Source organism: Wyeomyia smithii, chromosome 3, assembly GCF_029784165.1.
Source record: "Wyeomyia smithii strain HCP4-BCI-WySm-NY-G18 chromosome 3, ASM2978416v1, whole genome shotgun sequence".
NCBI lineage: Eukaryota > Metazoa > Arthropoda > Insecta > Diptera > Culicidae > Wyeomyia > Wyeomyia smithii.
Window position 1 is genome coordinate 226,910,929 of NC_073696.1, and position 24,543 is coordinate 226,935,471.

A 24,543-nucleotide genomic window follows, 5' to 3' on the forward strand; every position below is an offset into this window, starting at 1 on the left:
TAAAAATTTAAGACATAACTGACAGTGAGCTAACTGTAAGCACTCGAATAAATTTTTCAAGGCACTATTCGCTTGTTCATGTAATTGAATTAGCTCCCGCTTAGTTTTTTCCGAATTCTCCAATCAAAAACCTTTTTTTCTTTCACTTTTGAGAGTTTTGAACGCACGGCTATGATTACAGTGAATTCGTTCATAAAGTAGTCTCGTTTCTTTTCTTCAAATACATTCCAAAGTATTTCAAGCTACACCGAAACATTTACCATTCATCACCACTAGACGATGTATCTTCGCTACCACCAGCTACTAGCTGGTAGGATACCAGATCGGTGGTTGCTGTCGTCACCGGTGTGGCTCGAAAACGCGCGTCCATGTCCGATACTAAGACCGGCCGCCCTACCCTTGCCAGGCTATATACATATTTATGTTTTAAGATTACAACACTTGGTTGATTTTTGAAATTCTCGTAGCTTATTTTCGATGTCATTTGCGAAAACGACACCAGGCTGCCCAAGATCGGAGCCGGCGGTGATGGTATGCGCCGAGATTTATAGTAAAATATAGACGATCGACGACAACGCGCGCGTCGCTGCCAGCGTGTGTGAGAGGAACAGAGTGCGAACCGAGTGAGAAGCCGATCGTGTGACATTCTCTGTGCAACCCCCGAACCACTTATGTACTACCGTGGTAGACTTAGCTGGAGGAGATCACTAAAAAAAACACACAGTGCCAGAAGAAAATCTTTAGCAACTCGAGCCGTCACCAGCAATCGAGCAATCGTTTCGTGTGGAAATCTACACCCCGGCAACGTTCTGCTTAGTCTGTTCTGATCGTTCGAGAAGTACGGGTCGTAAATCGCGCGTGAGTCTCGCCAAGGATTGTGAAAAGCCAAAGTGTGTCAAACTAAACTGTTCTCAGAAAGGTGAGGCAGTGCAGAAAATTATAATAAAATATTATTTTATTAGACGAAACTCAGTTCATCCGCAAGCTAATCGCAATGTCAAGTTCAGCATAAATTAGGTTGTGTTCAAAAGCTGCAAACACCAAACAGGTGACAATAAGTGCTATTTAAGGCTAGTGACAGCATCCTTGAGGATGCAGGAAAGGAACAGTAAGCCAGTAAGTCCCAAGTGAATAGTTGAAAAGCCGAACAATGAACAGTGAAAGGTTCATTCAGGCAGGCGGCACTGAAAGAAGTGCTTATCTATTGGACAGCTGAAACCTTGGAAAACTAAACCAACAGCATTCCACTGCCGAAAGAGTGCAAAAACGGCCGATGTCCTTCTACCGATATACGACTTGTGATGGAAAACGAGTGTGATATCTACTGCTTGGGATGTTGGCGAAGAAGAAAAACGAATGTAATGTGCGTAGATCGTGATGAATACGTAGATGGAGATCTGTTACAAAGCTCCTAAATTGGCAGGAAGACTAATTCCAATCTTCGGTAGAAATGCATTCTTGTAATTTTTTTTTTCGCGAAAGAATAGCTTGGGGAACATAAAAATCGTCCTAGTAATAATGCATTTGAATTATTTCAGCGGTTACAATCTACCCAAAAGCTGTTAATGAAAATTATTATTCTGGGACCTAAGTTGGAAGGATATGCAACAAAATTTCCAGACTTTAGTTTGGGTTGTCATTTGAACGTTTTATTACCTATTTTGGTGATTGACATCGAACCAGGTAGATGCCCGATCGGAATAGGATAGGATGGGATCTTTGAAGGCTGATTTTATTTTCGTACGGAACCGGAACGAAACGTTCCGGAAGAACGGTAAAACTAATAATGATGAAAATCACAGACCTTTCATTCGCAGCATTATAGACAGACCCGTATCACAGAATTCAGAAAAATCAGTATCGCCATTTTCTCAGGCATTATCTGAATAAAATTTTAGATTTGCTCGGAAAATCCATTGCTGAAAATAAACCCAAAAAAAAAATTACACCTATTAACTGTTACAGTACAGTACGTCGTAAAAATCGATATTTATATATAAAACCTAAATTAATCCACCTAGCGGTCAGACTCAGCCTTTCTCATTCAAACTTATTATTTGTAAGAATAGATTTACATGAATGCTTAAATCCAATAAAGGCATATTCACTCTTTGGGTTCTAAAATATTGATGTTGTAATTGAAGTATGAAATATGAAATTTTTTTTTTAATTTTTTTTAATTTTAATGTTATGCTTAAGAAAAAGCGAAATAAAAGAAATGACTCTTAATTTCGAACAATTTCATCACGAGCGATACCGGGAACGTTCAAATAGTACGATACCATATTTAAATAATGTTGAGGCCATATATATTGATCAAAGCAGCTATAGTGTTGAATAGTCTTTGAATTTCTTTTCTTTCCAAAACTTTTGAACAGCATATCAAATTGTTATGAAGTTTTTGATTTGTAAGTTTGAGAGATGACTCGTTTGTATGACGCTAGTTATGTTCAAATAAGTCGTGTAATACTTGAGATAATAGACTTTCGTTGTTTTACAAATTAAAACATAACTTTTGCTTAAGTTTGATTACGATCAAATGAAAAGGGAACGTATAGGGCAGCCAAACTTTGAAACCACGTGTTCAATCATAATTCATCAGTTAACCCTCAACTAGCCCGTTCATCTGATATCAATATTGTTCAAATCGGTTGTGTAGTTTCTGAGATAATGAAGTTTCGTGATTTCCACATTTCGATACAATACAGACGTAGTTACAGTCCGATTACAGCAAAATTCAATAGGGTGTTATGAGGCAGCTAGACCTTTCATTTGATACTAATTCTGTGGAAATCGGGTTAACCATCTCTGAGAAAAGTTAGTGAGTCCAAGTAGTCTTCAGCATATGTTTCTTTTCATTGCTGGATTTCACTTTTTAAAACATAACAGGCAAAGTAATAATCTGTTTGCAAAAAAAAATCAACAGGGTCTTATGGGGCAACATGACCTTCCATATGACACTGATCTTAGGATAATCGGTCCAGCCATCTTTGAGAAACGTGAGTGAGATTAATTAGTCTCCAGAACACGTTTCTTTCCATAACTTCTGAACCACAAGTTCAATCTTAATAATATTCAAAAGTTAAGGGCTTGTTTAGGTAGCCCGTTTATTTGAAACCAATTTTGTTCAAATCGGTTGTGTAGTTTCTGAGATATTGATGTTTCGTGATTTTTACATTTTGATACATAACCTATAAACTAGAAATCATATTACAATGAAATTCAACAGGGTCTCATAAGGCAACTAGACCTTTCATTTACAATTAATTTCATTGAAATCGGTCCAGCCATCTCTGAGAAAATCGAGTGAGATTGGGAGAGCGTTACACACACAGACATACACACACATATACAGAAAATGCTCAGCTCGTCGAACTGAGTAGAGTAATATACGATATTCGGCCCTCTTGAGCACTTTTATACCTTTAGTTTTTGCAGTGATTGCTATACCTTTTTAGGAAATAGGAGAAAGGCAAAAAGTGAAATGATAGAAATGACTTTAAGTTTCAACTCCAATCCCGAGCAAGGCCGCAAACATTGAAACAGTATAATTTCAAATTTAAATGATATTGAGACCACATATTTTGATTGTAGCTATAGTTTTAAACAGTCTGCGGATTACGTTTCTTTCTATAACTTTCAAACCACATGTTTAAACATTATGAAATTTATTGTTTAAGGGTTTGAAAGCCCATTTATTTGAATTCAACTATGTTCATAGCTTCTGAGATATAAGAGCGATTTTTGCATTCTGATGCAGCGCCAAAACGGCAAATGGAACCTTCATTTGACACCAAGATAGAAAGAATCGGTCAGACCATTTCTGAGAAAAGTGAGTGCGAAAAAAAGATGCACATACACACCTACACACCCACACACCCACACACAAACATATACACCTATACATGCATACATGCAGAAAATGCTCGATTTGTCGAATTGAGTCGAGTAGTATATGATACTCGGCCATTTGGATCACTTTTCTACCTTTTATTTAGCCAGTGATCGTTAGGAGAAAGTCAATATGTTTACTTTCATTATGTGATTTCAAATTTTTATGAACAACGGACAAAGTTATAAACCGATTACAATGAAATTCAATAGCAACCTATGGGGCAGCTAGACCTTTCATTTGACACTAATTTTGTGAAAATCGGTTCAGCCATCTCTGAGAAAAATGAGTGAGTTTAAACGTAAAGTTTAGGGATAACTTCTCTTTACATAACTTTTGAACCATATGTTCAATCATAACGAAATTTAAAAGTTATGGGTTTTGGAGACAGCCCGATCATTTGGAACCAGTTTTATTGAAATCGGTTGAGAGGTTTCTGAGATATTGATGTTTCGTGATTTTTACATTTTGATACATAACCTGTAAACTAAAAATCCGATTACAATGAAATTCAATAGCAACCTATGGCGCAACTAGACCTTTCATTTGCAATTAACTTTATGAAAGTCGGTCCAGCCATCTTTGAGAAAAGTGAGTGAGAAAAAAAAGTTGCACATACACACACACATACATACACACATACATACATACATACAGAAAATGCTCAGTTCGTCAAAAGGGGTCGAGTGATATATGACATTCGGCCATTGGGACCACTTTTATACCTTTGGTTTTTCCAGTGTTTGCTATACCTTTCTAGGAGAAAGGCAAAACGTTGTGGAACATTGGAATAATAATATTATCTGAAAAAAAAATTTGAAAAAAAAAATTTCCAATTAAAAACTAATATTAAAAAATTATCAGGATGATAAATTAAAATGAAATTTAAAAAAATTTGACTGTACGTCGTCGCATAATGTAATTTCATCGTAAAAATTAAAAAGGCAATTTCTGTTCGGTCGTATTTGGGTTCATTCCGGAGTCCAGAAAAACCCAATCACTTACAATTACAATGATAAATCAGATAACAAAAATCGAAACTATGGTTCATAAAATTCGACATTAAAACTGTGTTGAACATTTCAGCTAATCTCATATAAGGCCTTAAGCAGTGTCGTAACTAGACCTTATCTCCGGAGGAAGCTCATATATTTAGCATTTTAAAAACTTAACTTAAAAGTTCAATGGGTTATTGTAGTACCTATGACGAGCAATTTCCCTGACTTTTAACAAAATACATTGAATGATTTCTTGTGTATTAGCCTGACCTGAGAAATAAGTAAACTAGAAACTCATGCTATGCCATATTTTGCCTTTTCTCATAATTCCCGATTTTCATATATTTTGTTTTCCAAAAGTTTGTATAGTCATACAGTGAAATATAATTGTCCGTCTTTATGTATAAACTGAGCTGGATTTGGGTTTCGGTAAAAGTCTCGTACTTTGCGCTTCACTCCATCTATTAGGTTTTGAACGTTTCTTCGGTGATCTTGGCGGCGGATCTAGTGCAGATTTGATGAAAATGTTTGTCTTCTTTGACATCCTGCTCCTTTCCGGAAAGCATCCGCTTCACCAGAGGCCAATATCTTTCGATTGGATGCAGCCAAGGATGAAAAAAATAGTATCGCATAACAATCATTCGGGTATCATTTCGGAACGTGCTATTCATAACCTTTCAATCCCAGCAAACCATCGCTAATAAAAATTACACATTATCACGCATGCAAGAGACAACTTAGAGCAAAGTAGGTAATATATGGTGGCTTTCTTTGATGATTTTATTTCAGTATTACCTATTTATGGAGCGAGGAACATGTAGCGAGTGTTTTACGAAAGAATCCCAAACGATTGCACTCGAGCGATCGCAACGATTTTTTCAAATGTTGGTTGCTTGTAGGCGGTCGTGCTTTCACCGTGATATTCCTCGATGATTCTTGGTGATTTCAAATATCACATGCTAATGCACCATGCTACAATTTCTGTAAGCGTTGATGATACCTACTTGCTTCGGTGAGGAAACAGTTTTTTTAATCTTACTTTATAAAGTATCTTATAAACTAAGAGCAAATTTTTTATCCTCGCTGCCGATCACGAGATAAAATTAAATCTAATTAAACCATGTTAACATGTTGTTTCTGATCAGTGGTTCTATGTTTTTGTTCGTTGGTGTTCAAGTAGCCATATGGTGTGTGTCACTGAGCCACTATATCGGGTTCTCGGTCCTGACGAATTCGTGTGGGGTTCAAATGATAATTCCGAGAAAACAGTTGAACGCAATCTAACGTTCATTTGGATGCATAATTTTGTATCACTGGCGATAATCTCTCAATGATTCTCGCGATACTGTTGAATGCAAGTGAACTTGGATACAATGAATATTATCCTGTTTGAATCATTCAGTGTCCTTTTATGGTATTTGTAACACTTAAGCAGGTATTATACGAAGCAAATATTTGCTATTTTTGGTACGGATTTTATTTTGTGCGAATAAAAATCTTAACAAAAACAGCAAATATTCGCTTCGTCTAATACCGGCTTTGGAAGCGAAAAACAATCAGCAGCGTTTCTATGGAAAACTTGTACGCGAGTGAAAATAATTGGACGATGCATGATGAATCAAAGAACACATTTGCATGGAATATTGCTAGTGAGTGAAAATTAACGTGAAAAGTGAAAGTAACGTCTTCTGAATTCACTAAAGTACGAGTTCTTATGAAAACTTGATTTTCTCCAAATCTGTGCATGCTAGAAACCATCTTTGGATTAAGAAGACGTTACTCTAAAAATATAGAGCTTGAAGAGCTAAGTTGAAACCTACCGTGGGAGACTGAGAAAATCAGGTTTCTATGAAAACACGTACTTTGGTGAATTTAAACTGGTTTTTCTCAAAATGTTTGCATGCTAAAATAAATATTTCATTGCGTATTGATTCAGGAGACCTTGCTTGAAAAATGTAGAGCTTAAAATGTGAAGAACGATTTTCTTATTTGAATTTTTATAAAAATACGTAGTTTTGTGATTTTGAACTGAAATAATTTAGAAACTCCAAAATTCACTCTTACATACCATATTTCATCTACCTGACATGATTTGATACATGAAGCAATTGATTCGTATGAAAATTCCCAGTGTTTGCACAATCTGTTCGAAAAATTAAAAAATACACAGACATATTTGCGTCTCACGAAAACGGGGAGGGGTTCAGATGGGTAGCATCTTTACCAATACTTAGAGCAACCAATAAAATTGAATAAAATTCCAAGTTTTCCCAAATCGGCCGTTCCAGTGCTGAGAACGAGCATTTTAAAAAAACAAGTTCCGTCCCGGGTCTTTACGGGTTTAGTGTGTACTTTTCGAGCCACAGTTCGGATGTATAATTTTTGAAGCACAAAATCATTATCTACAACTTTGCCGAAGACATTATATAGATGAAGCAAACCAGGTTGGCTCTACAAATATATTTTTCAATAATAGATACTCCGCTCGGAAAGTACTCCTATAATTATCACACAGAGCTTTGTGCCGGCAAACAGATCAAATAGACTGAGCGGCTATTGATGATAGGTATATCTTCGGAAAAGTTGTAGAAATAGTTATAAGAAATATACACTGTAAAAAAAGATTTGAAAAAAAAATAGTTTTTTTTTGAGTTTAGAATTAGATGAGAAGCAGATATGCTTTATTTTTAATTTCTTAAAGTTCAAGCAACTATCAATGCTTAGCTAACATTCTTTAGTTTACGTATAAAAAAATTAATTTGTAAAGATCGGTTATTTTGGGATACATATTTTTGAATAAGTTGTCTGTTTAGTTTATTTTTTATATATATATGATATCACATCAATTAAAAGAATCGTTCTGGCTCTAAAAATGTTTTTAATTAGCAAAACCTCTTACACAAGCCTTTTTCAAAAATCAGTCGCGATTCAAAAAAATGCCATTAGTACATAGAAAATAATTATGAAATTGCCACATTTTCCATGGAATTGCTCCTCAGTTCAAAATGTAAAAACTTGAAAAATTCAAAAAAAGAATATTAAGAGGCCAATAGTCAGTTGGTATATAAAAAAAATTTAGGCTCGGAAAATATAAAAAAATATAATTTTTTTAATATAATATTAATATGTTTAAAATTATGAAAAAAAAATACTTAGAGAATTAGAATCACTTCACAAAATTGGAAAGCGCAAATATATGTTTGTTAAATAAATTGAATTTACAATCTAGTATAATACTAACAAATTGAAATCAATGTTAAAAACTAAAAAAAGACTTCAAGAAACAGAGAGCAAATTAAAAGTGTCCTAAACTAAATGTAAAAATTTAAACTAAAATTAAATGACTAAACTGTGTAAAAGACTATGAAAATTTTAAGAATTTGAAAAATTTATCGTGAGAACACATCGCATTATTAGTGCGCACACAGTTGAATAAATCAACTTTGTTTTTTTTTTCAAAATCGTTAGTTTTACTCATGCATTGTAGGCTGAACCACTATAGATGGTCAGATTTGATGTTTTTCAAACCCGAACCCGAATTTTTTTTCGATCTTTTTGATTTGAATTTTCATACAAATTTGAAATGCAATGCGCCAAGCGGAGACTAAACCAATCGACTTCCGATAAATTTAGGATTGTTTGGGGCTCCAAATAGAACAAAAAAAAACTTGGTTCTGGCTTTCTGCTACCAAGTTTCGTTTTTTCCATATAACGATTCCCCACCCTAGTACACAGTCATTCCTCGATATAAGGCAACCTCGATATAACGTTACTCGATATATCGTAGCTTTTACCTCGATATAACGTAACTTTTTTAAATATCTTAAAATTAAAATACATTATTTATTCAGGATGTATAAGTGTAATGTTCCGAACAAATGATTTTGGTAAGTTTTGAAACCAATAAGTACCGTGAAATGGGTTAAAACTGACTTATTTATGTTTTGTAACTGATTAATAATCAGTGATTATGTTTGTTTACAAAAATTGTCAGGTATATTTATACTGTTAGGTGAAGGAAAACCAGTTTTTCGCACCTTTGAGTAACCATCAAGAATTTGGCATCAATGAAAATTTTTTTTTCGTACTTCGATATAACGTAACTCGATATAACGTGACGAAAAAATAAAAGTTGCTTTATATCGAGGTATGACTGTAATGATAATAAAATAACAGCAGGAAAAAAAACGATATTGCAATCCACACACGACATTCTCCTGCACTTTCAGTGCAGCGTAAGAAAGTCGAAACAATGATTTGTACTTATCTTACTGAATCCATTGAAATCGCTGCATATTCGAGCGCCTTCACAGCCTGCAGCAACCACTCATACCAAAAACACTAGTTTCAGCAAAAAAAAAAACTGATGAAAAAACACTTGAAATGTTAACTTTTACTAAGTAGACAATTAACACGTGTTGACGATAGCCCTGCTGCCCCTAATCCGAATAAAATCTATGTAGCTGATGGTGCTAAAAGTATTTCGGAGTGTTAAAACATATTTATGTTGAAGTTTAACTTCATGTTGGTAAAAAAAAAAACAATAATACAATGATTTTCTCCACTAACGCAAATGCCAAGGCTTACACATCCTCTCGATTTTCAAGAACCTGCTCGCCTGCAGTGGTGAACGTAAGTTCTAGAGTATACACAAGTGGGAGCCACATTCAAGTTCTGGAAACCTTCGATACAGATTGCCAGTATTTCTCGACAGGTCCGCTCGACATAGACCAAAATGCAATCTATGCGACTGCAAAGCATAAGTGTTTTGCACAGCAACAGCAACAGCAACAGCAGCAACAGCAGACCGGTGCGGAGCCATTCGTCGTTGAGACATTTATTCAAGGTTTGCCACATGGGTGCATTAAACCTCCTCCCGCAGTAGTTGCCCGACTCCGGCTCCGGTTGCTAATGTAACCTAGAACAGCTGAGACTAGCGCCGCGTTGGAAACTCCTCCACGTGGTTGAGAGGATCACGTTTTACCCACTTCAATCAAGGTATTGAAAATTTAGCCAATGCATTTGCCCTGAGCCTAAGCAGCTCTCTACCGTACACCAAATGAAAGCGAAATCTGTCTTGCTAATCTGATCTGATCTAAGCGACGAAGGTGCGCGGGAAGTTGCGAAAGTAAAAATGTCGTAAATTTACGCTTCGCCCGGTTGCCGGTAGGTGACTTTTTACCTAGCGGCACTCATTGCGGCTTCTATACGAAGTTTGTTTTCATCGTGGTCAGTCAAGCTGCCAAGATTGAACGGCACTTTCAGGTCAGCTTTAATTGGTAGTGCCGTTGAATGTGACGGCTTTGCAGTGTCAAGGGTTTCTAATTAAAAGCGTCAATGCCAAACCAGATTTAACGGGTTCACATACTTGCATGTGAAGACTTTTATAAAATGGTAATGCTAAACTTACCCAGCAGAGTTATTGGTGCACCTGTTGTGCATGGAAAGGTTAGATACTGAAGACTGTTAGGCGGGAACACCGTTTAAACCACCTTTCAATTGATTGTGCCTTCAAATTAAGACTCCCAAGATCTTTTCACACAAAACCGCCAATCTATCAACACTATTTCTTTCGAAGGTCTTCGCTTGAATCTGTTAATTAAGTTAGAGATGAGCGCGTGCTCTACCGAAGGAGTGTTGGTGCAGTATGCAAATAACCTGTTTTATCTAGACAGAAAGAGAGGGAGAAAGAGTGTCTTGCATGTTGGCCAAAAAAATCAAATCAACCCTCAAGCTTATACATATGTTTGTTTAAAGGTCAACAGCTGATTTCGAGCGATAGACATCTGGGGATAATGCACTGTCATCTATATCTTGATTGTTGAACAAAGATCGACCCAATTTAGTGGAGCTGCACTAAACAAGTGAGTCATTCTAAATGAAGTGCATTCCAAAGGCAAGAAAATTGAAAGTAATTGTTTTTGATAGTGACAATATACATTAAGATAATAGAAGTTTTTGAATTTCAAAAGTACGTGAAGCACTGTTATTTGCATTCTGCAAAGTCCCTAATCATGCCTTCAAAATCGATAAAGATGTGTTCAAGCCTTACTAGCACGTGTGGAATAATAAGCAATAAAGCACGCAACAACGTAATACAGGCGAAGTTCGATATAAGACACATTTCGATTTTTAAAATGTACTTTTTAAAGAATTGTACATTGTATTGAATCATAAAACATCTTCAGCAATACGGGTTCAAATGCCTTATTTGGTTATCTTTTGCCTCCGTATAGTTTATTTTGGAAATAGAGGGGAGGCTGGCATCCCGGCTAACTAATAATACGTGCCCCGAAAGCTATCCGTTTAATTAATTAATTTATAAGTGAATTAAGTGGCCAAACTTGTTAAAAAGTGTCAAGTTGTGATCTGTGATGCTTTGTCTAAGTGAGAAAAGTGAAGGTTTTGTGAAAAACACAGTGTTCCTTGCGTGAAAGTGATAATTTTTCCTCGAATATCAATTGAAAATTGTAAGGCCAGCTAAGTTGCGTGAGTGTGAGTTCCTACTTTGTGCGTCGCGCTAACTAGCGGTTCGTTATTAACATGCGAAAATTGAATGCATGGCGGTGTGAGCGAAGAGAACGATAATATCTGGAGAGAGAGCGAAGAGAGTAGTGTTGCGCTGTGCTTGTCGGCTTTTGTTTCGCTGGCATAGGCATAACCAAAATAAAACAGATGAGTATAAGTTTTTGTATCAAATATTTTAAGAATGCATAGGCTCTGTGTGTAGTGGTTTTTAGCGGGTTTTGGACTTTTACAGAAGTGTAAATGTGTCATCTGTTGGGTGCACAAAGTGTGGTAGCTTTTCGGTTGCGGGTAGCGTTTTTTTTTTTTTTTATATTTACAAACCAGATTGTGCGATGCACTCTCACAGGTCAAAATTGACAGTTTTACAATATAGTTTCAAAATTTATCATTCGAGCATGACAATGCGGCATGCGATTGATGCATCGTCTACAATTGTGGGTCCTGGCAGGGCGGTGACATTTTATTCAGTTCTATGTTCTTGTTTTATGATTTTCCTAGCTTTTGGACAAATGTTGATGTACATAAGTAACTTTTATTTAATTATGTTGAAATCGTTTTGGGCGTGAAAATAGTTCACGACAACTGAACTTTGATCTGAATTATTTTGGCATTTTAATAATAAACTTGGAACTCTGTTTTGTTTAATATGCTTATTTGCATTTTTTTTTTAATTTTTGGACTATGAATGCATGGAACTTTGTCAGTTTTTATACTCAGTAGGTCTTTGGTTCAAAATGTCGTGTCGCGTATGCGTCGGTAGGAGAAAATGGAGCGGTCGTGCATTATGCCCCGGTGAAACGCATCATCGGCCCGGGTGAGTTTTGTTTATCTAAGGGTTTCCGGAGTGTAGTGGGCACGCTATTGTTTGCTTCGGGGAGGTCAGCTCAGTTTCGCGCACGTTATTTTGACAGGGCTCAGTGTAACTATCTTAATACAGCGGTTTCGGAGTTCAATGACCATTACATCGTATAATGCTCGGGTGTACCTTGTGGGTTTTTTTTACTCGCTCTAACGGTTCTTTGAGCTGGTACCAGTAGTTTGCGTTCGGCGTGCGGTGCGTTTTACGAAATTCATTCGTTTCGAGGTAAATTTTAATAGTTCACGGGATAAAACGCGAAGTTTGGTGTGATACAGACTGTTAACGATTGGTTGCCGGTGATACCTAGAAACTTCGATTCTCCTATATGCCGATACAGCGATCGTGATGCGGTTCTATTTATATCGTCTTCTGATGGCCGGTTGCGCAGAGACCGAGAAATATCCATATCGGGCGCGAATTTGTGTAGAAAAGATCGCACCATCAACCTCGATGGATCCAGATCAATTCCTTTCCACTAACACTAATACCTTCCTTTGATACTTGTGGATGATGCAGAGGATTCCTCGGTCTCTAGTAGCAACAAGTATTAAACTAACACTCCCGATATCCCTTCCTCTATTGATCTGCATTGGGCGTGGCCAGCTACGTTATTGACCAGTGAAAAGAAAAATCACCAGGAATTGTACACTGAAAATGGCTTGCCACTCCTAGGCACCATTTTGACGGTTCTTTGTGCAATTTCAGCTGATTCTGGTCAATCGCGGGCAACACACGGGCGATCAAATATGCTATGCTATGCTATGCTATGCGTATAGTTTATTTTGGAAATAGAATCCACATACAGTCAGGTTTTTTTACGCGGGCGATACATACCTCGTAAAAACGCGTTAATTCGTATACCCGCGTAAAAAAATGTGTTGATTCAAAAATCCGCGTAAAGTAAACCTCCAAGAAACGCTTTAAAGAAAATTCGAGACGCTCTACGACCAGTATTCAATATTGTCCTTTTGACGGTCATTTCGGATATCTCGGACTTAGTCGCTTTTGGTTCCCAACTCACGTTTATTAAAAAATCCGCCAAAATTTGTTTGAATTAGCGCGGTATCGGGTAAAAAACCGCGTTAGTTCAAAAATCCGCGTGAAAAAACCTCGTGAAAACGCGTAAAAAAACCTGACTGCATTAGTGTCAACCAACTTGTTAAAAGAGCAATTCGAATCACATAGTTTTTTTTTCGGTTTTTAAGGAAGACTCTTAACCTCGTAATAGTTCGTTTACAAAATGTAGGCTGTCTATAGAAATACTAGAGGAAAAAATTACATGCCGTTATGTTATTGTAACTATTTTTTCAGCATACATTTGCATACATACACTCCCAGCTGGTCTCGAGGTACGATGCTAACCTAACCAGCCAGTCGTCGTAGGTTCGAGTCTCGGCTTGGGAGAGACTGTTAGTGTCAGTAGGATCGTAGCACTAGCCCCGCAATTGTCCTGTACACTTAACAGTTGGCTGCGAAGTCTGGATATAATAAACAGACGGTCGAGTTCCGATACGACATGTAGCATCAAGGCTTTGCTTTGCTTTTTGCATACATAAACATTTTTATTGAAACAATTTCTTTTTTTTTCTTTTTGATGTTATTTATTATTGGGTACAATGTATAAGAACCATGAACCATGAATATCTGCTTACGGATTGAGAACTTTTCGTATAATTTCTTCGTCCTTCAGAATTTCGAAATCTGCGTTTTCTTCGTTGAATTTTTAAACTGACCTTTTGACCTTAAAACTTTTCATTACACATAAGGGTGACTCAAAACTGCACTATGCCTCAAAACCTGGGGTTTACCCTTCAAATTTAAACTGAGGGAGTAAAAAAGAATCTTTACTATGGCGGAAACTTTAGAAAATGCAGCTTAGAGAGTGTACAAGGGCGGTTTAAAAAAAAACTGGTTTAGGTTATTTTTTTTACTTATTTTAGCACTTCGAGTTTTAATAAAATTTTGTATTAAAATTTTTCAGCAGATTCTTCAGGGATCCAACTTTAAGTCTTTTTCTCATTGGCTCCCCCGCTTCCATACATGTTAGACCACGCTATATCATGTTTTTTCAGTGCAATAAATTTTTCACACGGTGTTATAAACTTCCGCTAAGTGTAACGTAATTTTTGGTCACTCCCTAAATGATCAATAGTAACCTGAGATGTTGACAAGATAACAATATATTGTTTATAGTAATTTCAATACCAACTTCAAAATCATTTGTAACATAATAAAAATATGTACCTTATATCCAGGTAAAATGTACCTTATATCGAGTGACGCTATATCGGAGGTACTTTATAACGAGGGTACCTTATATCGAAGTTCGCCTATACCTAGAATTATTATTTATGTAATATACAAATGGGTCATTTCATCTGAAGTGTGCAAAATCGAGTACAAACGTGTCAACGACCATTTCAGATTTGGCTTAAGCTTTGGGAAATTTTTCATATAAGGTTACTATGCAAAAATCCAAACTTTGATGCCAAAAACAAAAAAAAAACTCATCACCCCAAGGTATTATGAGAAAAACTCGAGTTACATCATTTTGAAGAAATAATGTCGAATTATCTGTGGTATTGAGTAATCTTCCTTTCTAATATTTTGTTTTGTATTTTCAGATATCATATATCAACAGACATTAGAGAAATTTCACTAGAAAAATAGTCAAAATATGCAAAAAATATCCATTCCGAACGATAGTGTTGCCAGAAATGTTATTTTTGCATTTGAAAAATTAAATTTAGTTTTTCAGCAAATAAGTAAAGTAAAGTCGCTTTTTACGCGGGGGATACGTGCCGCGTAAAAAAACCGCGTTAATTCCGGCATTCGCGTGAAAAACCGCGTAAATTCCGGAATCCGAGTAAAGAAATTTCGTAAGAAGAAAATACCGCGTAAATTCCGGATTCAGCGTAACAAAAACCGCGTTAATTCCGGAATACGTGTAAGCCGCGTAAAGCCGCGTAAAAAATAATTGCGTAAAAAGCGACCTTAGTGTGTATTTTTATTTCAAGTTTGACAATTTCGTCGTATTCCTGAGAAAATTTTACATGAAAAACATTCTTAACTCAGAGTAGTTGCGTAGCCAAAAGGAGGAGAGGAGTAAGGGTTCAACTACTACCCCCCCCCTCCCAGAGCATTTTTTTCCATTATTAAAGAGTTCTTCATTATTATTTATTAGGAAGCCAATTTTTTCCTCTGTGTGAACTCATCACTGCGACCAGAGACATTTGATCTATTGCGATATTGTTCAGTATTCAGTATTGCGATATTGTTTTGTATTCCGCACTCCATATTATTACTATACTTTTGAAGTAAATGATACGCTTTTCATTTATATCCGTGCTTGTGTGTGAGAGTTTACCCTTCCGTTTCAAGCTTACTGCTCTACTATACCGAGTCTCTTTCTATCCTACCAATATCGCCAAATTACAATTCCCTGGAGTGAGACTACACTTAACGTTCCTCTCTGGCCAGGTTAATTCTAAAAGGAACTTTTTATGTCAAGAGGAAGGAGCCTTATCGAAACCTCGTTTTCCAGCCAAGACCGGGCCGTAATTACATTTCCCCCCATTTTATACTTCACTCAGACCAGTTTTATTATAAGAAGGACTTACTTTTGTTAAGATGAAAGTCAGCAGTAGTACTATAAAAGGTACTATAGAAGCACAGACTAACAGACAAAACACTGTGAACAAATTACGTCTGTTACGTCTGTTAGTCTGTGATTGAAGGAAGGGTATGTAGTGGAGAGTCTGAGAATAAACCCTTGTTAAAGTGCTTTGACAACCACCAAATGACCTGATTCTACAAGATTCGAACCCACGACCACCCGCTTATAAAACCGGACTCTGTAACCTTGTGTCGAGCTTCGTAGCCGCAAGGTTACAGTGTCCGCTTTGACAAGCGAGTGGTGATAGGTTCCAATCTTAGTAGAACCAAACCATTCGTTAGCAAAAAAGAACTTTAAGTATGCGTTTATTCTCAGGCTCTTCCACACAAAATCTTCTCTCTAGATTCAATAAACTCTCGTCTAAAGCTTCGATAATATCATAGACTATAGCACGTTATATGCTTTTAGAGTGATAGCTTGCGGGAGGATATGATAGAATCGATAAGGAAGAAAGTAGGTTACTAAATCTGAATGAGAAGACAAAAAGTACTATAACTTCCCTCAAGACTTAATCACCACTGATCTAAAGCATTGATAATATCATAGACTATAGCACGTTATATGATTTTAGAGTGATAGCCTGCACGAGGATATGATAAGGTCGATAAGGAAGAAAGTAGGTTACTAAGTCTGAAGGAGAAGACAAAAAGCACTATAACACGGAGCAGGTTACTTCTCAATAAGTAGCACTGCAAAACGGTAAAAAAAAAAACAGAAATGTGCAAACAGCAAAAACGTCTGGACAATGCCACAAAAGATCAAACAATAACTGGTCGCAGTGGGGTCCACACAAAAAAAAAACCTTGTGGCTACGAAGCTCCCTTAAAAAAATTCTACCTTTGAATTTCGGTTAGGGTTCAAAAACTTCGTCTTCTCGAAAAAAAATCCTCATGGAAAATTTCAGCTCAATCGAATTTTGGGCTGAGGAGCCTCAAGGTGGTCAAAATTTCACTCTTTTGACCGATGAAAAAATGTAGAGAGACATCGATATGAAATTGTCGAAATTGAACTTTTTTGAAAACCAAGTGTCTTCGCATAAAACATCGAGATCTGGAATTTTGTGACTGTATCTGGTTCTGGGAAGAAGGCTGCTGCACGATTGAACTGGAATTTTCATGGGGACTTGTTTGATAGCTAGCGCTAAATGAAATTTGGAAGTCAATTCCTATTGGTACCCTACTGTTTATGTCTTGCTATAAACAACAGCTTGAATGTTGTTCTCACATAGCACGCGCGTTGCACGGTAAGCGGTATTCTCAGAGATAGCAGGAAAAACACTTCATCTCATATCTTTACTACAGTGCAACACATGTTGAGAGTGAGTTATATGATCAGGCCCGGATTTGAAAGGGGGCAACGGGAGCAATTGCCTTAGACCCTTCGACTCTAGCACCTTCCAGTGAAACGTGTAAGTCATTTGAAAAATGTGCAATTATCCTACCTCTTAAGATTAGAATTAGAATACTAAGATTTGGATGAATTTATATATTTTTAAAGATTGATAATTATAAAGTTTACTTATTATTACTTCTAAAGGCAGTAGTGTCAATTATTGTTTTGCGCGCAAGATCTCTACTTTTGGATACCCGAGGAATACAGCCCTATGTGCCAGTTCGTGATATCCTCGCTCAGCGAAACTTGCCATACATGCTCCTTGTTTATAGTCATTTGAAGAGCATCAAGGTGCCCATTTAACAGCGAAACGAATCTCGGATAAAAAAAACCATGTTAGTTTTAGTAATTGATTTAGTTTCAGCTCGTAGTCGGCAGCGAGGATAAAAAATTAGCCTTTAGATTAGATTAGATATTTTAGACCATAAGGCATTAGATTTAATTGGCTCCGTAAAACATTAATTTGTATTGTGCCGTGTTAAATAAATGTTGTGTGAAAAAAAAAATATTGTTTTGTGATGGATGAATAAGCACACTAATCCAAATGCAAAACAGAAATATTAGCTAAATAAGAATAGATATTGCAAGCAAGTCGCTCTAAAACAATACCTTTGAGTTATAAAAGTTTTTATTATGAAATTTTCTCAAAAATGCCATGAAATAGTCAAACTTTTAATAAAAATATACTTATTCGCCGAAAAACGTGATTTAAATTTTCAAATGCGAAAATACTATATCTGGTAACACTACTGCTCAAAATTAATGAATCCTCGATCATTTTTCTTGAAACTCTAATGTCCATTTACACGTCATATCTGGAGATACAAAATAAAACTTTTGGTGAAACAAATATAAAAAAAGCATTTTCACAAAGAACGCATTATCTATTTCCGAGTCTTGTGGTTTCGAAAATTCAAAATGGTGGCTCGAAGTCCGCCATTTGTGGTTTCAAGACAATTTCATCTTAAAGGACCCCGTCTCTAAATTCGAACCTGACTCAGATACTTAAGCAGGATACCTGCTTTACTATACAGGAACAGGTGGAAATTTTACATATGCACAACTTTTTAAATTAAGAATCTCCAGTTATTCATAGAAGTAAGAAGTAGTTATAAATCATTGTCAAGAAACGATCTTAGCGAGTAGTAATTAATAAGCGCTGCATTTTTTTGTGTTCACGGGTTATCGAGTAGTGACTGACTGAATAGATTTTGTGAGACATGTAAACCATGCCAGCGCCATTTATATTAGTGCAATCATCTCCTATGTAAATGCTATAAATTAAGTTGTTCGTTTGAAAAAAGGTTTAACTAAGTGCTAACATTTTTGGTTTTCCTAGTAAAGATTTTTGGTTTTCCTAGTAAAGATTTTTTTTTTCAGAGACTTGAATGAGTTTTCCCATAAGTCAACTTATAAGTGACGAACCTAAAGAGCAATTTCTCTGGCGCACTTTGGCGCACTTCTGCATACAATAGGGGCACTAAAATTCACAGGAATGGGTAACAAGTTAAAATCTTTCCAGAACTTCTATTTAGAGAATTGTGACAACATTTTTTTTCATTTATCCAATGTGATCCATAGTTTGTTTTTATGCCCATTCATTACGTTATATTTGTATTCATTTGTAAGTTAACGCATTTTCTAACAAATAATATTCAAGTTTCAAGGCTCTCCTATGAAAGGCAGAAAATCAAAAGGCAGAATCACGAAAAGCAGAATTACGAAAGGCAGGATACTTCATAAGGCAGAATACTTCATAAGGCAGAATAACGAATGGCAGAATCACAAAAAGCACAAATGGCAGAATCAAAAAAATATCTATTAATCTATTTACTTTTTGACAACACACACTCGCGGCTTTTGGCCGACCCTATTGTCCAAGTGTATGCTGTCCTTACTCACTGCTGCTCGTTCGGACTTTACTAAGGGAAAGAAAACCTGTTTGAATAATCCTAGAAAACCAGTAGATCAGTCGTTTGTATGCGAGAGGCCGCCACTTCCGACGGTGGGTCGGTGGCCGGCTCTGACCGCGGAAATCACGGCGGCTTTGTGCCGCCTCGGTTCCTTGCCCTCGATTATGCGTCTTTGCCGCATGAATTGTTTTATGTTACCCGATCACTCAAAAATATCAGGATTATATCAAATCTTGATATTTTGTTACGAACTTTTTGTATCAACTTGTGTTCTAAACTTGGTCTCGTTAATAGTTAAAATATCAAAATTCCTATCAAAACTACTCACTGATTATTACGAATTGAAGCAAGTTTTGTAAGGTTTTTGACAGAAAAAGACCAGAATTAGTTAGAATGTACAAGATTTTGCTAATTGAATAACAAATTTTGTTAAAAATATGCTTGAAAAACACATTTTTAAACATTCATGTGTATGATGACGGAACTTGATATAATTGTGTACTTTTCATCATTCTGGCACATCAAGAATATCACAGGCTTTTTTATTTCTATTAAGTTCAGATATATTTGTGTTACCCATTTGTTATAATTGCTTGATCGGGTAATTATAATCAGCCAGACTAGTGTAAGTTATACCTAACATCGAAAAATTACTCTGCGCGATGCCGTGAGAGTCTTGAGGACCTGAGCCAAACCTGTTTGCGCGTTTCGGATCTAATAACCATGCTTAATATGCACCTCCCTTCAAAACTGGTCATTGCTTGCGACTAGTTATTATGTCTGGTTACCAAATAATATTAAATAGTAAATGTGGAGTAGCAGCTTTGATACCGTAACCAGGATTCGCACCAATTTGCCATCACGCCCTTGGCTATCGTGAGTCAGGTTTTGCTACCAGTGATTCTGCCTTTCGTGTCCTTCGAAATTCTGCCTTTTGAAATATTCTGCCTTGTGTATACGGTCATAGAGTTCTGCCTTTCATGATTCTGCCTTTCGTGCTTCTGCCTTTTGTGATTCTGCCTTCTGTGGCGAACCCGATATTTCTGCTGTGTTTCACACTTCTATTATCAGCACATCAACACTCTTGAGATTAAGTGGCGTGCTTGTTATTTATCAGTGCTTGTGTGCATATGCTTTTACCCTTCCTTTTACGCTAACTGCTGTACTAACCAAGCCTTGTTTCTTCTGACAATATTGCAAATTGTAATTCTCTGGAGAAGAAAAACTATGAATCTGGCCAGTGTATATCATAAGAAAGACTTATTTTGTCAAGAGGAAGTCATCGCGGTATTTTGTAGAATTCAGAGTGAGCGAGGGAACCGTAAGTAGGGAACCTGAAAAAACACCCATGCTTATGTTTTTTGATATCGAATGATCTGATTCTATTAACCAATGACCACCAAATTTTCGAAACCAACCTTACGGCTGAATAGTTCTTTACACATACACTTCCTCCACGCTGAATTTTACAGTACCTCTGATGATTTTACTCTCGACAAAATTAAATTGGCCAGAGAAACGTTTCTAAAGTCTCTCCAGGGAGTTGTAACTGGTGATGTTGGTAAGAGACTCGGGGTAAAGTAGCATTAGTGAAACGGAAAGGTGAAAACTGACTAGCACGGATAATTGATGTTACGGATCATCCACGAATTACGAAAGGGTTTATAGAGGGGGGAGGGATATCAAAATTTCGTACAAATAGGGAGAGCAGGGACCAAATTTTACTCAAGATTCAAAAATTGAAAAGAACTTTCAAAACTTGAAAATTTTGAAAATTAGTTGAAAAATATTTCCCTGAAATTATAACAGTTGGACCTTGGACAAGTAGGTACGATGCTGGCCTAACAAGCCAGTCGTTGTGGGTTCAATTCTAGGCTCGGGAGAGACTGTTAGCGTCAGTAGGATCGTAGCGCTAGCCCCGCAATTGTCCTGTACACTAAAAAGTTGGCTGCGAAGTCTATGTATAACAAACAGAAGGTCAAGTTCCGAATCGGAATGTGGCACCAAGGCTTTGCTTTACTTTTTACTCAATGAATAAATTTTTTGTACAGACCTAATTTGAGCAAATTTTAATCAATCACCTTTCATTGACGAATACTGTCACATGAGAAAGATATAAATATGAATCGTTGCTCAAAAATTGTATTTTCCTTTTTGTTATTGAAGCACCTGAGTAAAATGAATTATTAGCTTGTGTCACAATATCGCGGCTACATAAATGAAAATAAAAATAATAATACAAGAGAACATCCCAGCAAGAACAGCCACTCACTTGTTGCAAATCGGACTGTTGCTGAACACAACATCGGCTAAGAGAAGGATAAAGATCATCAGCTCCGTGAAAACAAAAAATAAATTTAAACTTCGTTAGGGTATCGGACTGCTTCGACAGCGGTTTTCTACAACACTCTGATGCAAAACTCTAAGCTGCCTGATACACTGTCTAATTTATGCCAGAGATAAACTAAGCCGAATAACTGAGTGAATATTTGCACGTTATTGAAATGCGGAAGTAATTTCTATAATTTACTGCAGCTTGTTTCAAACAATCTACACGCTGAAGAGTACGAACATTGAATACATAATATCTAATTAAGAAACATCATCGAGCGAGTGATATCATTATTCTATTTCGCTGACTATTCATTCTGAATTTAACATGGTAAGAGCATCAACTGGCGCTTAAGATAACATTTACAACGATCAGCCACTCTTGGTTAAAAATAAAAATGAGTCGACATTGCGATTAGCGACTGTGTGTTGAATATTCAATAATTGAATAGCTTTTAATCTCTAGCAATATTTCATTCTTCTTTATACCATTACCCTTGATAGGCAAAAATGCGATCCTACCAGCTATCCTGGGCGCTGATGGTGTTATTCTCCATAGACAGCACGCGATCTCTTGACCTGCGTAAGCAACGTTTCCATACATGTCATCGAATCGATCAGTAATTCGCTAAATATATACCGTTCGCAGCCGAATATCTGCACGTTTGCCACCGAGATGACCCAAAGCTGACGGAATGTATGAAACAATCGATCGAGACGCTAAGGCCCTATCTGGCTCGTGGCATACCAGAGCTGGACATACCCGCCATCGAGCCAATCAACCTCGGCGATCTGATAGTGGCGGAAAGTGTTCCCGGCCAGGGCATCAGTATCACCGCGAAGGACATCAAGGCTTACGGTCCCGGAAACTTCCGACTGAAAAGACTAAAGTGAATACCGAAGCGAACGGACCGCTCCGTTCGGGTCTATTGTGGCGAGTGGGAAGTTTGTTCACTGTTAACAAAGTGTCTAGAGCAGAATTCTCACCCTTTATCACAGAAAATATGTTACAAAACTTAATGATTTGTTTTTTTCAGTGTTGTGGAATACGGAAAGGTGTACAGCTTTGAGCTGGAACTCCCGCATCTGTATGTTGAAGGTCGTTACGTGGTAGATGGACGTATTCTGCTGCTACCGGTGAAGGGCGCTGGAAAGTTTAACGGAAATTTCAGTATGCCTTGCATTAGTTTTAGGAAACAAATAATAAGAACATTCTTTATTTAACTATTTACAGCACAAGGCGTGGGAAATGTCCGAATCAAGGGCGATCGCAAGGTGATCAACGGTAAGAATCATCTTTCGTTGGCAAAATTGGACATCAAAATTAAGGTTGGCGACGGAAAGATCAAACTGGAAAATCTTTTCGGAGGTGATAGAGTGCTAGGTATGTGTTACCAGCTCAGAGCCAATATCGACCGTAGAACTAATGATTTGTTCCAACTCAGGTGAAATCATCAACCAAACCATCAATCAAAATTTCTCGTTGCTGAGCCATGAGTTAATTCCGCTTATCGAGAAGGCACTTCAGCGAATATTCAAACGAACGGGGAACAAAATATTGGAGCGATTCCCGGAGGAAGTTTTATTCCCCTGAGTGTGAAGGCAATGCCGCGGTTCCTTAACTTGTAGAAAACAAACAGAAAACACAACAAAAAAACTGAACAAACTGATACTAATTTATAGGTGAAGCAAACAAGCGATAATTGGCACAGGAGAAAATAATATTTTGAAAGTGATTACAATATGTGAGAGTGAACTTCTGTTATTCAGGAGTGCAGCAAGGAAAATGTTCAGACAATCTGCTGTAGAGAGTTGTAAATAAATGTGAATAAACTGTATTTGCTATTTTTTTAGGTAATAAAATTGAGATGAAACCAACTTTGCATTTGGCGTTTTTCAAGTTTTTCTTTCAAGAAAATGTTTTCTGAGTATGTACTTTAATGATTTGTTCCGGAATTGAGTACACTTACTTCAGTAAGATGTTATTTTAAGATATCAGAACACTGTTCATGATCACGATTATTTTCCCGAAAGGTGTTGTTCAAAAATGACAACATATTAAACAGTCAAACCTGTTTTTGTGCGACGTTTCTTTGTGCTACTTTTTTTGTGGGATTTTTTAATTTTTGCAATTTTTTTTTTATGCGGTGTATGAGAAACTATCAAATCCGATAAGTTTTTCGGCCTTTAGGTTTTTTCAATTCTTGAAATGAATATTTGAGCATGGCATAAGCATTGCGTCAGTCAATTACTACTTCAGCCATTTTTATGCCAGAAAAGTCATGATGGTGGTTGGAAAGGTTTGTATGTTTAAAATTGGTACGTATATCACTCAGATGTTTAAAACGGTTCTCATAGGTATTTTCTAAATCAAAATCATTATTATGTTTTGAGTTATTTTCAACTTGATACTATTTTGCGGCACCACACAAAAAAACGATTTTTTCTATATTGGTGATGCACTTACAAACTCAAATATTCGCGTTCTTTGAACTTTTGGGATTGATAGGTTTATCGTGGTAGTGAGAGAAATCATCTAGTCACTCTGGAAACTTGAATTTGACTAAGAACAGCCGCTACCCTAAGCATTCGCAACTTACTGGGAGCGCTGTGAAGCCAATGCAGCTATGTCTGGGATTTTTCCTACCGTGTTACGCTTTTAGTGACGCGTCCGTACACGTGAATAGAGCATATTTGCATCCAAGAATTCTTCCCGTAATCATTCGGATCTTGGCACAATTGTGTGGCATTGAGTTCGATATTGCAAACATCTGTCGCTAGTCGAGTTGCTGAAGTTTAAGAAATCTGTTGAAGTGTCACCAGTAGTGATCATCGGAAACCGTGCTAAAAGGTATTTTCTTGCGAATAGATTGTTATATTTGACATAATACAGTTATCCTGAATGTGTGTCACGCCAAGATAAGATTTGGTAATAATCATTAGAAAATGTCTAA

The 24,543-nt window shown here is 36.7% G+C and overlaps 1 protein-coding gene across 1 annotated transcript; it reads left to right on the plus strand.

The window, feature by feature from the left end:
* Window positions 1-727: 727 nt before the first annotated feature.
* Window positions 728-23,458, plus strand: LOC129730709 (protein takeout). The gene is made up of 6 exons (XM_055690253.1): window positions 728-919; window positions 22,094-22,172; window positions 22,239-22,479; window positions 22,627-22,760; window positions 22,824-22,973; window positions 23,035-23,458. The coding sequence occupies exons 2-6, from the start codon at window positions 22,100-22,102 to the stop codon at window positions 23,181-23,183; spliced, it is 747 nt and encodes a 248-aa protein (XP_055546228.1). The 5' UTR covers window positions 728-919; window positions 22,094-22,099; the 3' UTR covers window positions 23,184-23,458.
* Window positions 23,459-24,543: the final 1,085 nt, after the last annotated feature.